We start from the raw sequence: 15,706 nt of genomic DNA on the forward strand, positions 1-15,706 counted from the left end.
CATTAAGACACGCCTCCAGCTGACTACAATCCGGCGTGTTGGTCAGCTTTAGGGGCATGTAGAGTTGGGTGTCATCAGCATAACAGTGAAAGCTAACACCGTATTTGCGTATGATGTCACCTAGCGGCAGCATGTAGATGCTGAAGAGTGCAGGGCCAAGGACCGAACCCTGGGGAACTCCACACGTTACCTTAACATAGTCCGAGGTCACATTGTTATCGGAGACACACTGCATCCTATCAGTAAGATAAGAGTTAAACCAAGACAGGGCTAAGTCTGACATACCAATTCGTGTTTTGATACGTTCTAATAAAATATTATGATCGACGGTATCGAAAGCAGCGCTAAGATCGAGGAGCAGCAACATAGATGACGCATCAGAATCCATCGTTAGCAATAGATCACTGGTCATTTTTGCGAGGGCTGTCTCCGTGGAGTGATTTGCCCTGAAACCGGATTGAAAGGTTTCACATAGATTGTTAGACGCTAAGTGTTCATTTAACTGCTCCGCAACAATTTTTTCAAGGATTTTTGACATAAAGGGAAGGTGAGACACTGGTCGGTAGTTTACCATGAGGTCAGGATCGAGGTTAGGTCTTTTAAGAAGAGGATGAATAACCGCTTTTTTGAATGCTAGGGGAACAGTGCCCGAGGAGAGTGATAAGTTTATAATATTTAGCACTGATGGACCTAATAATACAAAGAGCTCCTTGATCAGTTTCCCAGGAAGAGGTTCAAGTAAGCATGTTGTCTGTTTTATTCCATTTACACGTTGTAACAATTCCTCTAATGTTATTTCCTCAAAACGAGAGAAACTATTTTGGAGGGCAGTATCCGCCGTATATACAATCGTGTCAGTGTTAATAGAACCCCGTTGTAGCTGGGACGCATTGTCTTTAATCTCCTTTCTAATGACTTCAATTTTCTTACTAAAGAATTGCATAAAGTCATCAGCTGAGTGGGTTGAGCTACTGGAAGGGGTCCCTTGTTGGGTTAGCGATGCTACCGTACTAAACAAAAATTTAGGATCGTTTTTATTACGGTGGATGAGATTTGAGTAATATTTAGCTTTAGCTAAGGTAAGCATGCGTTTATAAGTTATTAAACCATCACTCCATGCTTGATGGTGCACCTCAAGTTTAGTCGTGCGCCATTTGCGTTCCAGCTTTCTACATAATAATTTCTGAGCTCTAGTTTCTTCTGTAAACCACGGGGTGCGCTTTTTTTGGAGCCTTTTTTAACTTTAGCGGTGCTATGTTATCAATGGTTTCGCGCAGGGCGTCGTTAAAGTTGTTAGTGAGGTTATCAATAGAGCCCACATACTTTGGGAATGGTGCCATTACCGAGGGCAGTAGGTCAGCAAGAGTTGTCGTTGTGGCAGCATTAATGTTGCGGCTGCTATAGCAGTTATTATTATTATTGGTTTGACGAACATGCGTCTGAACCTCGAATTTGATACGGTAATGATCGGACAATACTTTAGTATACAGGAGTATCGTAACTTTGGAGACGGTGATACCCCTGACAAGCACTAGGTCTATCGTATTACCGTTGCGATGCGTGGGTTCATTTATTATTTGTGTGAGACCACAGCTATCAATTACAGTCTGGAGCGCTACGCACGGTGGGTCCGATGGGGTATTCATATGGATATTAAAGTCCCCCATTATGATTATATTATCGGCGTGTGTCTCTAGATCAGCAACGAACTCTGAGAATTCATTGATAAAGTCCGAATAGGGCCCTGGGGGGCGGTAGATAACGGCCAGGTGTAGAGGCAGCGGTGTGGCAGACTTCATAGTAAGCACCTCAAACGATTTATATTTATTATTTATGTTAGGACTAAAGTTAAAGTTTTCGTTGTATATTAGTGCGACCCCCCCACCCCTTTTAAGCGGACGGGCAATATGCGCATGTGTAAAGTTAGGAGGACATGCCTCATTTAGCGCAAAAAAGTCGTTTGGTTTAAGCCAGGTTTCGCTGAGACCGATGACGTTAAGATTGTTGTCTCTGATAATATCATTAACTAATAACGTTTTGGGAGACAATGATCTTATGTTTAAAAAACCTATATTATAGGTAGTGGGCTTATATATTATATTATAGGTAGTGGATCTTATGTTTAAAAAACCTATATTATAGGTAGTGGGCTTCTAAAGTGGGTTCTAAAGGGTAAAGTTGTGTTCTACAAGAGTGATGATGTGTTCGAGAAGAATGAAGGTGTTTTTCAGATGAATGAAGGTGTGTTCTACAAAAGTGAAGGTGTCTTCCAGAAGGGGAAAGTGGGTTCTAAAGGGTAAAGGTGTGTTCTACAAGAGTGATGATGTGTTTGAGAAGAATGAAGGTGTTTTCCAGATGAATGAAGGTGTGTTCTAGAAAAGTGAAGGTGTCTTCCAGAAGGGGAAAGTGGGTTCTAAAGGGTAAAGGTGTGTTCTACAAGAGTGATAATGTGTTCGAGAAGAATGAAGGTGTTTTCCAGATGAATGAAGGTGTGTTCTAGAAAAGTGAAGGTGTCTTCCAGAAGGGGAAAGTGGGTTCTAAAGGGTAAAGTTGTGTTCTACAAGAGTGATGATGTGTTTGAGAAGAATTCAGGTTTTTTACCTGATGAATGAAGGTGTGTTCTTGAAGAGTGACAGTGTCTTCTAGAAGGTGGAAGTGGGTTCTAAAAGGTAAAGGTGTGTTCTAGAAGAGTGAAGATGTGTTCTAGAAGAATGAAGGTGTTTTCCAAATGAATGAAGGTGTGTTGTAGAAGAGTGAAGGTGTGTGTTCTAGAAGAGTGAAGGTGTGTTGTAGAAGAGTGAAGGTGTGTTCTAGAAAAGTGAAGGTGTGTTGTAGAGGAGTGAAGGTATTTTAGAAGAGTGAAAGTGTGTGCTAGAAGAGTGGAGGTGTGTTGTATAAGAGTGACATTGGTTTCTAGAAGAGGGGGAGGGGGTTGCCCACATCTGAGGTCCTCTCCAAGGTTTCTCATAGTCAGCATTGTCACTGGCGTCCCACTGGATGTGAATTCTCCCTGCCCACTGGGTGTGATTTTTCCTTGCCCTTTTGTGGGTTCTTCCGAGGACGTCGTAGTCGTAATGGTTTGTACAGTCCTTTGAGACATTTGTGAATTAGGGCTATATAAATAAACATTGATTGATTGATTGATTGTAGAAGAGTGAAGGTGTGTTCCAGAAGAGTGACGGTGTTTTGTAGAAGAGTGAAGGTGTTGTAGAAGAGTGAAGGTGTGTGCTAGAAGAGTGGAGGTGTGTTGTAGAAGAGTGACAGTGGTTTATAGAAGAGTGACAGTGTGTTGTAGAAGAGTGAAGGTGTGTTCTAGAAGAGTGACGGTGTGTTGTAGAAGAGTGAAGGTGTGTTCTAGAAGAGTGACGGTGTGTTGTAGAAGAGTGAAGGTGTGTTCTAGAAGAGTGACGTTGTGTTGTAGAAGAGTGAAGGTGTGTTCTAGAAGAGTGACGGTGTGTTGTAAAAGAGTGAAGGTGTGTTCTAGAAGAGTGACGGTGTGTTGTAGAAGAGTGAAGGTGTGTTCTAGAAGAGTGATGTTTTTTTCTAGAAGAGTGACCGTGATTTCTAGAAGAGTGAAAGTTTGTTCTAGAAAAGTGAAGGTGTGTTGTAGAAGAGTGAATGTTTTGTAGAATAATAAAGGTTTGTTCTAGAATAGTGACAGTGTGTTCTAGAAGAGTGAAGGTGTGTGGTAGAAGAGTGAAGGTGTGTGGTAGAAGAGTGAAGGTGTGTGGTAGAAGAGTGAAGGTGTGTGTTGTAGAAGAGTCATGGTGGTTTCTAGAAGGAGCGGTCCTAGCCAAGTGTTGTGTGTTTCCAGGACTACAGAGTCAACATCTTCCTGAGGCAGCAGTGGAACGACCCTCGGCTGGCCTACAGCGAGTATCCTGACGACTCTCTGGACCTGGACCCGTCCATGTTGGATTCCATCTGGAAGCCCGACTTGTTCTTTGCCAACGAGAAGGGCGCCAACTTCCACGAGGTCACCACCGACAACAAGCTGCTCCGCATCTCCAAGAGCGGCAACGTGCTCTACAGCATAAGGTAACTTTGCACTTCGGGGGGAAGAGGGGGCGTGTCCTATCATGCTGAGGTCAGCACTTTTAGTCACCTTTGACCCCAACACATTTTTACACCTTCTCCTTATTTGTAAACTCTGCACACATGTATCATCATTCAACTTACTCAACTTTATGAAATATTGTCACCACTAATAACAATTGCCACTCCACTTTCACTTCAAGACAGTCGGTTTATCATAAATAGGTTATTGTTTTTTATTTCTACCATTGTACTCTGTTTGACTCATTTTACTTGCTCAAACCTTTTCTAACATTCCACACTACTAAATAATGCAGGCATGATATCCCATTGATATAGGTATCGTAAAAGACTCAAGTCTCCAGTATCGGTACTGTATGGGACATGAAGAAGTTGTATCAGAACACTTCTCGTTATCTTCTACAAGAACCTTATTCCAAATATTCAATGACCCCTTTACTTTTACTTTCACTTTTGCTTTTACTTTCACTGTTACTTTCCCTTTTGCCTACTCTTACTTTCAATTTAAAAAAATTTACTTTTACATTTGTTTTTTCTTTCACTTCTATTTGTATTTTTATTTGTACTTTTTTACTTCTACGTTTACTTTTACTTTCAATTTTCTTTGTACTTTTATTTTTATTTTTATTCTTATTTTTTTACTTTTGCTTTTACTTTCACCTTTATTTGTACTTTTATTTTTATTTTAAGTTGTACTTTTATATTTACTTTCACTTGTGCTTTAGCCTAGCTAGGGCTGGACGGTTATGGCAAAAATAATCCATCCATCCATCCATTTTCTACCGCTTATTCCCTTTCGGGGTCGCGGGGGGTGCTGGCGCCTATCTCAGCTACAATCGGGCGGAAGGCAGGGTACACCCTGGACAAGTCGCCACCTCATCGCAGGGCCAACACAGATAGACAGACAACATTCACACTCACATTCACACACTAGGGCCAATTTTAGTGTTGCCAATCAACCTATCCCCAGGTGCGTGTCTTTGGAGGTGGGAGGAAGCCGGAGTACCCGGAGGGAACCCACGCATTCACGGGGAGAACATGCAAACTCCACACAGAAAGATCCCGAGCCTGGATTTGAACCCAGGACTGCAGGAACTTCGTATTGTGAGGCAGACGCACTAACCCCTCTGCCACCGTGAAGCCCCGGCAAAAATAATAATCGTGATATTTGGATTGATATTGGATTTATAAATAATAAAAGGATCATTCATTCATTTGGAAACCGGTATTTTTTGTACCACCAAAACTCAACTTGAAATTTTTTTTTTCTTTAAAAACTGGATATAAATGAGTAACAAATAAAAAAAAAAGGTCAATAGATTTTATTAACAATAGCAATAAAAAAAATATATATATATTTATGCTTATTTTACTACCATAAAGTGTCTTCTTTTCCTGGCATAAATTAAATGTGACAAAATATTCAAAAAAATTCTACAAATGGCGCAATACATCTTTGGACAATATTGACCAATACTTTAAGGCAAAGTAATGTTATTTTATAAAAGTATCAATTTGTGCTTTAATTAAGAACATTATGCTCGTGTAAGGTCTTTTTTAAAAACCTTTATTTGGTTATTGCAGTTAGACTGGATGTTATTTTGAAGGGGGGAAGTGTGCTGCTGTTTTATGTTTAACGAGTTTTAGGATTACTTAAAAAAAAAAAAAATTGAAACTGCTGTTTGTACATCTATGTTACATCCATGATGTAGTTCACAACAACACAACAGATGAAATGTGTTGTGGGTCTATGATTGTTTGTGCCGTATTTTTTGGATTATAAGTCGCTCCGGAGTATACGTCGCACTGGCCGAAAATGCATAATAAAGAAGGAAAAAAACATATATAAGTCGCACTGGAGTATAAGTCGCATTCTTGGGGGAAATTTATTTGATAAAACCCAACACCAAGAATAGACATTTGAAAGGCAATTTAAAATAAATAAAGAATAGTGAAGAACAGGCTGAATAAGTGTAGGTTATATGAGGCATAAATAAGCAACTGCTATGTTAACCTAACATATTATGGTAAGAGTCATTCAAATAACTATAACATATAGAACATGCTATACCTTTACCAAACTATCTCTCACTCCTAATCCATAAATCTCATGAAATCTTCTTCCTCGATGTCTTCTAAACAACTCTGCCAACTCCAAAAGTATGCGCCACTTCCTCTTGTTCTTTTCTGCTGCATATTTCACTACGTCCAGCTTGTAATCTGCACTACATGATTTCCTTTTCAACGCCATTTTTGTTCAGCCCTTCTCCCTTTTTATAAGTTACCGCCAACGTTGAAATTATCCATTTTAATAGCTACTGCAGTAGCATATAGCAGTTAGCATCCCATGACCCACAATGCACTTCTGCCATGACCCTCCCCCGCCAAACTCTTAGTGGTTGACGTGTGTTTGACGATTGCTGACATTTTCTTTGTCTCTTCCACGAATGAGATAAATAATAATATTTAATATTTTACGGTAATGTGTTAATAATTTCACACATAAGTCGCTCCGGAGTATATGTCGCACTACCGGCCAAACTATGAAAAAAACTGCAATTTATAATCCGAAAAATACGCTACATTGATGTTACATCCATGATGTCGTTCACAACAACACAACAGATGAGATGTGTTGTGGGTGTATGATTGGTCTTGCTAGCTTTAGCTTCCTACTTTCAAGTGGTGGTCTCCACATTGTTTAGTTCAGTATGTGTTTCGGGATGAATACTTATTTTCCCAAACAAATGTTCCTTCTCCTCACAATGACAACATTTAACTCTTATTTATGTCAAGTTCTCTGATATTTAGCATTTCAGTTTTATTGGCCAATTCTGTGATTCCATCCATTATTACGTCAAAGCGGAAATGCCTTACTTATTTAGTTGAGATTATTGATTATGCATACTAGCGTTGTGTCCAGTAAAAAATAGTAACCATGGTGACGTGCCAAACTTCTAGTAGACATGATCTTTTTTTTCACTCTTACATGTAACCCTTACAAGCTTAGGGACTAGCATGCACCTGGCCTTGTTGTTCTTTTCGATGATAAGGTTTGTATGATCCCCAAAATTAAAAATGGGACGTGTGTTTGTTATTTAACAAAAGGGAAATAAAGTTTATCAGACACGTATTTCAATGCTCAATCAGTTACAATAGATATCCTTACGGAGGCACTGCACAATCAGCAAGCTTGTTGGATTACGTAAAGGAGAGTTACTTAAAACCATTCTCTGTTTAAGCTCATACCAGAGGAAGTCCCTTGGGGATGGGACATACATGTGGACTCCCGTGTTCTTTCCTCTGGCACTTTCAGACGCTCCTAGATAGAACTGAACAGAAGTTGTTGTTCACACTTCTGCAAAAAACATCAGTTCATGAGGTTAAAGTCACTCTGATCTTTGTGCAGCATTCATGTCCAAATAAGTATCATCATACAAAAGTTGTTGAGAGTATCTAATGTTGAGCATGAGTAAAAATAAGCATTCTAAGCTCATCTTTATGTGGGAATAGTTCATGAGTATGTATATAAAGTATATAGTGAATCAAAAATGCTGCATATTGTAACATCAGAAATGCTCCAAATGACAACAGGAGGTTAAATCTGACAGTGGAACTTTGGTTGGTGTTTATTGGAGTCCGAAGACTTCTTAATGCGTCACACCTGGACTTCCTGCTTCCCTTTCATTGCGTCTCCCAGACATCCAATTCAAGGCTGGAGGAGTTATAGCCGCCTCCTCCACCTCCTTTTTATTGCCTGTGCTCAGAGGCGCCGCTGGTAATCTACAGAAGCTCTTAGTATTCTGTTGGCGAGCCCGCGCCATCATCAGTCTTCACCTTGGAGGAGAGGGAGGAGCCACACGGGCCCTTCAGATGACATAGGAAAGTCTTTTTATTACAGTAGACATCTACCTATATTTTATTACAGTGTACATCTACCTATATTGCCGTCCATGTTTGGCTTGTTGACGCATGTCCGTATCGCCCTTTTTTTTTAACACAACTACATCAGCAGATACAACATATACACACATGATACCAGAAGATACAACATATACACACATGATACCAGAAGATACAACATATACACACATGATACCAGAAGATACAACATATACACACATGATACCAGAAGATACAACATATACACACATGATACCAGAAGATACAACATATAAACACATGATACCAGAAGATACAACATATACACACATGATACCAGAATATACAACATATTCACACATGATACCAGAAGATACAACATATACAAACATGATACCAGAAGATACAACATATACACACATGATACCAGAAGATACAACATATACACACATGATACCAGAAGATACAACATATAAACACATGGTACCAGAAGATACAACATATACACACATGATACCAGAATATACAACATATTCACATATGATACCAGAAGATACAACATATACGCACATGATACCAGAATAAACAAATACATACTGATACCAGAATATACAACATATACACACATGATACCGGAAGATATAACATATACACACATGATACCATAAGACACAACATATACACACATGATACCAGAAGATACAACATATTCACATATGATACCAGAAGATACAACATATTCACACATGATACCAGAAGACACAACGTATACACACATGATACCATAAGATACAACATATACACACATGATACCAGAAGACACAACGTATACACACATGATACCAGAAGATACAACATATACACACATGATACCAGAAGATACAACATATTCACATATGATACCAAAAGATACAACATATTCACATATGATACCAGAAGATACAACATATTTACACATGATACCAGAAGATACAACATATTCACATATGATACCAGAAGATACAACATATACACACACGTTACCAGAAGATACAACATATACACAAATGATACCAGAAGATATAACATATACACACATGATACCAGAAGATACAACATATACACACATGATACCAGAAGATACAACATATACACACATGATACCAGAAGATACAACATATACGCACATGTTACCAGAAGATACAACATATACACAAATGATACCAGAAGATATAACATATACACACATGATACCAGAAGATACAACATATACACACATGATACCAGAAGATACAACATATACGCACATGATACCAGAAGATACAACATATTCACATATGATACCAAAAGATACAACATATTCACACATGATACCAGAAGATACAACATATACACACATGATACCAGAAGATACAACATATACACACATGATACCAGAAGATACAACATATTCACATATGATACCAAAAGATACAACATATTCACACATGATACCAGAAGACACAACATATACACACATGATACCATAAGACACAACATATACGCACATGATACCAGAATAAACAAATACACACTGATACCAGAATATACAACATATACACACATGATACCATAAGACACAGCATATACGCACATGATATCAGAAGATACAACATATACGCACATGATATCAGAAGATACAACATATACACACATGATACCAGAAGATACAACATATACACACATGATACCAGAAGATACAACATATTCACATATGATACCAAAAGATACAACATATTCACATATGATACCAAAAGATACAACATATACACACATGATACCATAAGACACAGCATATACGCACATGATATCAGAAGATACAACATATACACACAATACCATAAGACACAACATATATACACATGATACCGGAAGATACAACATATACACACATGATACCAGAAGATACAACATATACACACATGATACCAGAAGATACAACATATTCACATATGATACCAAAAGATACAACATATTCACATATGATACCAGAAGATACAACATATTTACACATGATACCAGAAGATACAACATATTCACATATGATACCAGAAGATACAACATATACGCACATGTTACCAGAAGATACAACATATACACAAATGATACCAGAATATACAACATATACACACTGATACCAGAAGATACAACATATACAAACATGATACCAGAAGATACAACATATTCACATATGATACCAGAAGACACAACATATACACACTTGATACCAGAAGATACAACATATTCACACATGATACCAGAAGATACAACATATACACACATGATACCAGAAGATACAACATATACACACATGATACCAGAAGATACAACATATAAACACATGGTACCAGAAGATACAACTTATACACACATGATACCAGAATATACAACATATACACACATGATACCAGAAGATACAACATATACACACATGATACCAGAATATACAACATATTCACACATGATACCAGAAGATACAACATATACACACATGATACCAGAATATACAACATATTCACATATGATACCAGAAGATACAACATATACGCACATGATACCAGAATAAACAAATACATACTGATACCAGAATATACAACATATACACACATGATACCGGAAGATATAACATATACACACATGATACCATAAGACACAACATATACACACATGATATCAGAAGATACAACATATACACACATGATACCATAAGACACAACATATACACACATGATACCAGAAGATACAACATATTCACATATGATACCAGAAGATACAACATATTCACACATGATACCAGAAGACACAACGTATACACACATGATACCATAAGATACAACATATACACACATGATACCAGAAGACACAACGTATACACACATGATACCAGAAGATACAACATATACACACATGATACCAGAAGATACAACATATTCACATATGATACCAAAAGATACAACATATTCACATATGATACCAGAAGATACAACATATTTACACATGATACCAGAAGATACAACATATTCACATATGATACCAGAAGATACAACATATACGCACATGTTACCAGAAGATACAACATATACACAAATGATACCAGAAGATATAACATATACACACATGATACCAGAAGATACAACATATACACACATGATACCAGAAGATACAACATATACGCACATGATACCAGAAGATACAACATATTCACATATGATACCAAAAGATACAACATATTCACACATGATACCAGAAGATACAACATATACACACATGATACCAGAAGATACAACATATACACACATGATACCAGAAGATACAACATATTCACATATGATACCAAAAGATACAACATATTCACACATGATACCAGAAGACACAACATATACACACATGATACCATAAGACACAACATATACGCACATGATACCAGAATAAACAAATACACACTGATACCAGAATATACAACATATACACACATGATACCATAAGACACAGCATATACGCACATGATATCAGAAGATACAACATATACGCACATGATATCAGAAGATACAACATATACACACATGATACCAGAAGATACAACATATACACACATGATACCAGAAGATACAACATATTCACATATGATACCAAAAGATACAACATATTCACATATGATACCAAAAGATACAACATATACACACATGATACCATAAGACACAGCATATACGCACATGATATCAGAAGATACAACATATACACACAATACCATAAGACACAACATATATACACATGATACCAGAAGATACAACATATACACACATGATACCAGAAGATACAACATATACACACATGATACCAGAAGATACAACATATTCACATATGATACCAAAAGATACAACATATTCACATATGATACCAGAAGATACAACATATTTACACATGATACCAGAAGATACAACATATTCACATATGATACCAGAAGATACAACATATACGCACATGTTACCAGAAGATACAACATATACACAAATGATACCAGAATATACAACATATACACACTGATACCAGAAGATACAACATATACAAACATAATACCAGAAGATACAACATATTCACATATGATACCAGAAGACACAACATATACACACTTGATACCAGAAGATACAACATATTCACACATGATACCAGAAGACACAACATATACACACTTGATACCAGAAGTAACAACATATTCACACATGATACCAGAAGATACAACATATACACACTTGATACCAAAAGATACAACATATACACACTTGATACCAAAAGATACAACATATTCACATATGATACCAGAAGATACAACATATTCACACATGATACCAGAAGACACAACATATACACACATGATACCAGAAGACACAACGTATACACACATGATACCAGAAGACACAACGTATACACACATGATACCAGAATATACAACAAATAAAATGTGATGTTAGACACATGTCATAAAGGTGTTTTTGATCAATTTAACACAACATCAAACATTATGTCACTATTTTCAAAAACAACTTGTTCAGATGTTTACTGACATATAATATTCATCTTTAAATAATGCTAATTAATATCCCTTACAAATATCAATAGACTACTAATAATCGGTATCTGTATAATCCCACATTTATCAATCAAGACGCAAGAGCAGAAAGATGCTGATTGGACACCTCTACTTTGTTTTATACAATAATGATAAAGTGCACATATTCGTTTTTTTTTTGCGTGTGTTACAAGTAGAAGTCAGTGTGATGTGTCGGGGTCAGGACAAGTCTCATACTGTTTGTGTTTGGCAGAATAACGCTGATCCTGGCCTGTCCCATGGATCTGAAGAACTTCCCCATGGATGTGCAGACGTGCATCATGCAGCTGGAGAGCTGTGAGTACACACACACACACACACACACACACACACACACACACACACACACACACACACACACACCTTAATGTCTTGGCGACTTTGTGAGGACCAGGCCAATGTCCTCACAAGTCAAAAGGTCCTCGTAGAAAGGGTCGTTTCTCAGGTGTTGGTCCACACAAGGATAGTGAGACAACACACACACACACACACACACACACACACACACACACACACACACACACACACAGTCATCAGCGCGGGTTCATCAGTTCCATATAGATTTCTCTGCGGCCTCTCCATTGTGGGAGAGGACGTGAGGCGACTCGCAAGCAGGGACGCTGTGATGGATCACTGGACATGGAGCCAAGACACACTCGCCGCTCTCGGACCGGCGCCAGTGTTGGGCCACGATGTCAGAAGGTGCTGACAGAGAATCGCTTCCATTCGAGTGAGCGGAGAAAGTGCCAATCAGTAACGGCAGCAAGCAAAGGAGCACCTTCAGCGCGACTTTAATCATGGCAGCTTGAACGCAGCTTGTGGACAACACCACAACATGACTTTGTACTTTTAACACCAACATGTGGTGACTGTTAGTTTTATATTGTAGACAACACCACAACATGACTTTGTACTTTTAACACCAACATGTGGTGACTGTTAGTTTTATATTGTAGACAACACCACAACATGACTTTGTACTTTTAACACCAACATGTGGTGACTGTTAGTTTTATATTGTAGACAACACCACAACATGACTTTGTACTTTTAACACCAACATGTGGTGACTGTTAGTTTTATATTGTAGACAACACCACAACATGACTTTGTACTTTTAACACCAACATGTGGTGACTGTTAGTTTTATATTGTAGACAACACCACAACATGACTTTGTACTTTTAACACCAACATGTGGTGACTGTTAGTTTTATATTGTAGACAACACCACAACATGACTTTGTACTTTTAACACCAACATATGTGACTGTTAGTTTTATATTGTAGACAACACCACAACATGACTTTGTACTTTTAACACCAACATGTGGTGACTGTTAGTTTTATATTGTAGACAACACCACAACATGACTTTGTACTTTTAACACCAACATGTGGTGACTGTTAGTTTTATATTGTAGACAACACCACAACATGACTTTGTACTTTTAACACCAACATGTGGTGACTGTTAGTTTTATATTGTAGACAACACCACAACATGACTTTGTACTTTTTAACACCAACATGTGGTGACTGTTAGTTTTATATTGTAGACAACACCACAACATGACTTTGTACTTTTGACACCAACATGTGGTGACTGTTAGTTTTATATTGTAGACAACACCACAACATGACTTTGTACTTTTGACACCAACATGTGGTGACTGTTAGTTTTATATTGTAGACAACACCACAACATGACTTTGTACTTTTAACACCAACATATGTGACTGTTAGTTGTATATTGTAGACAACACCACAACATGACTTTGTACTTTTGACACCAACATGTGGTGACTGTTAGTTTTATATTGTAGACAACACCACAACATGACTTTGTACTTTTAACACCAACATGTGGTGACTGTTAGTTTTATATTGTAGACAACACCACAACATGACTTTGTACTTTTAACACCAACATGTGGTGACTGTTAGTTGTATATTGTAGACAACACCACAACATGACTTTGTACTTTTTAACACCAACATATGTGACTGTTAGTTTTATATTGTAGACAACACCACAACATGACTTTGTACTTTTTAACACCAACATGTGGTGACCGTTAGTTTTATATTGTAGACAACACCACAACATGACTTTGTACCTTTTAACACCAACATATGTGACTGTTAATTTTATATTGTAGACAACACCACAACATGACTTTGTACTTTTAACACCAACATGTGGTGACTGTTAGTTTTATATTGTAGACAACACCACAACATGACTTTGTACCTTTTAACACCAACATATGTGACTGTTAATTTTATATTGTAGACAACACCACAACATGACTTTGTACTTTTAACACCAACATGTGGTGACTGTTAGTTGTATATTGTAGACAACACCACAACATGACTTTGTACTTTTTAACACCAACATGTGGTGACTGTTAGTTTTATATTGTAGACAACACCACAACATGACTTTGTACTTTTTAACACCAACATATGGTGACTGTTAGTTGTATATTGTAGACAACACCACAACATGACTTTGTACTTTTAACACCAACATGTGGTGACTGTTAGTTTTATATTGTAGACAACACCACAACATGACTTTGTACTTTTAACACCAACATGTGGTGACTGTTAGTTTTATATTGTAGACAACACCACAACACGACTTTGTACTTTTTAACACCAACATATGGTGACTGTTAGTTTTATATTGTAGACAACACCACAACATGACTTTGTACTTTTAACACCAACATATGTGACTGTTAGTTGTATATTGTAGACAACACCACAACATGACTTTGTACTTTTTAACACCAACATATTGTGACTGTTAGTTGTATATTGTAGACAACACCACAACATGACTTTGTACTTTTTAACACCAACATATTGTGACTGTTAGTTGTATATTGTAGACAACACCACAACATGACTTTGTACTTTTTAACACCAACATATGTGACTGTTAGTTGTATATTGTAGACAACACCACAACATGACTTTGTACTTTTTAACACCAACATATGGTGACTGTTAGTTTTCTATGTCATCTATTTTCTATTGTAGACAACACCACAACATGACAGTGTACTTTTTAACACCAACATATGGTGACTGTTAGTTGTATATTGTAGACAACACCACAACATGACTTTG

The 15,706-nt window shown here is 37.3% G+C and overlaps 1 protein-coding gene across 5 annotated transcripts in view; it reads left to right on the forward strand.

The window, feature by feature from the left end:
- glra1 (glycine receptor, alpha 1) overlaps positions 1 to 15,706 on the forward strand; it is a 104,031-nt gene that overhangs the window by 66,594 nt on the left and 21,731 nt on the right. For all 5 annotated transcript variants that reach the window (XM_061891688.1, XM_061891690.1, XM_061891692.1 and 2 more), the window contains 2 exons: positions 3,815 to 4,038; positions 12,777 to 12,859. In XM_061891688.1, coding sequence (XP_061747672.1) covers positions 3,815 to 4,038; positions 12,777 to 12,859 — 307 coding nt within the window. The remainder of the gene's footprint in view (positions 1 to 3,814; positions 4,039 to 12,776; positions 12,860 to 15,706) is intronic.

This window comes from Nerophis ophidion, linkage group LG29 (assembly GCF_033978795.1).
Source record: "Nerophis ophidion isolate RoL-2023_Sa linkage group LG29, RoL_Noph_v1.0, whole genome shotgun sequence".
NCBI lineage: Eukaryota > Metazoa > Chordata > Actinopteri > Syngnathiformes > Syngnathidae > Nerophis > Nerophis ophidion.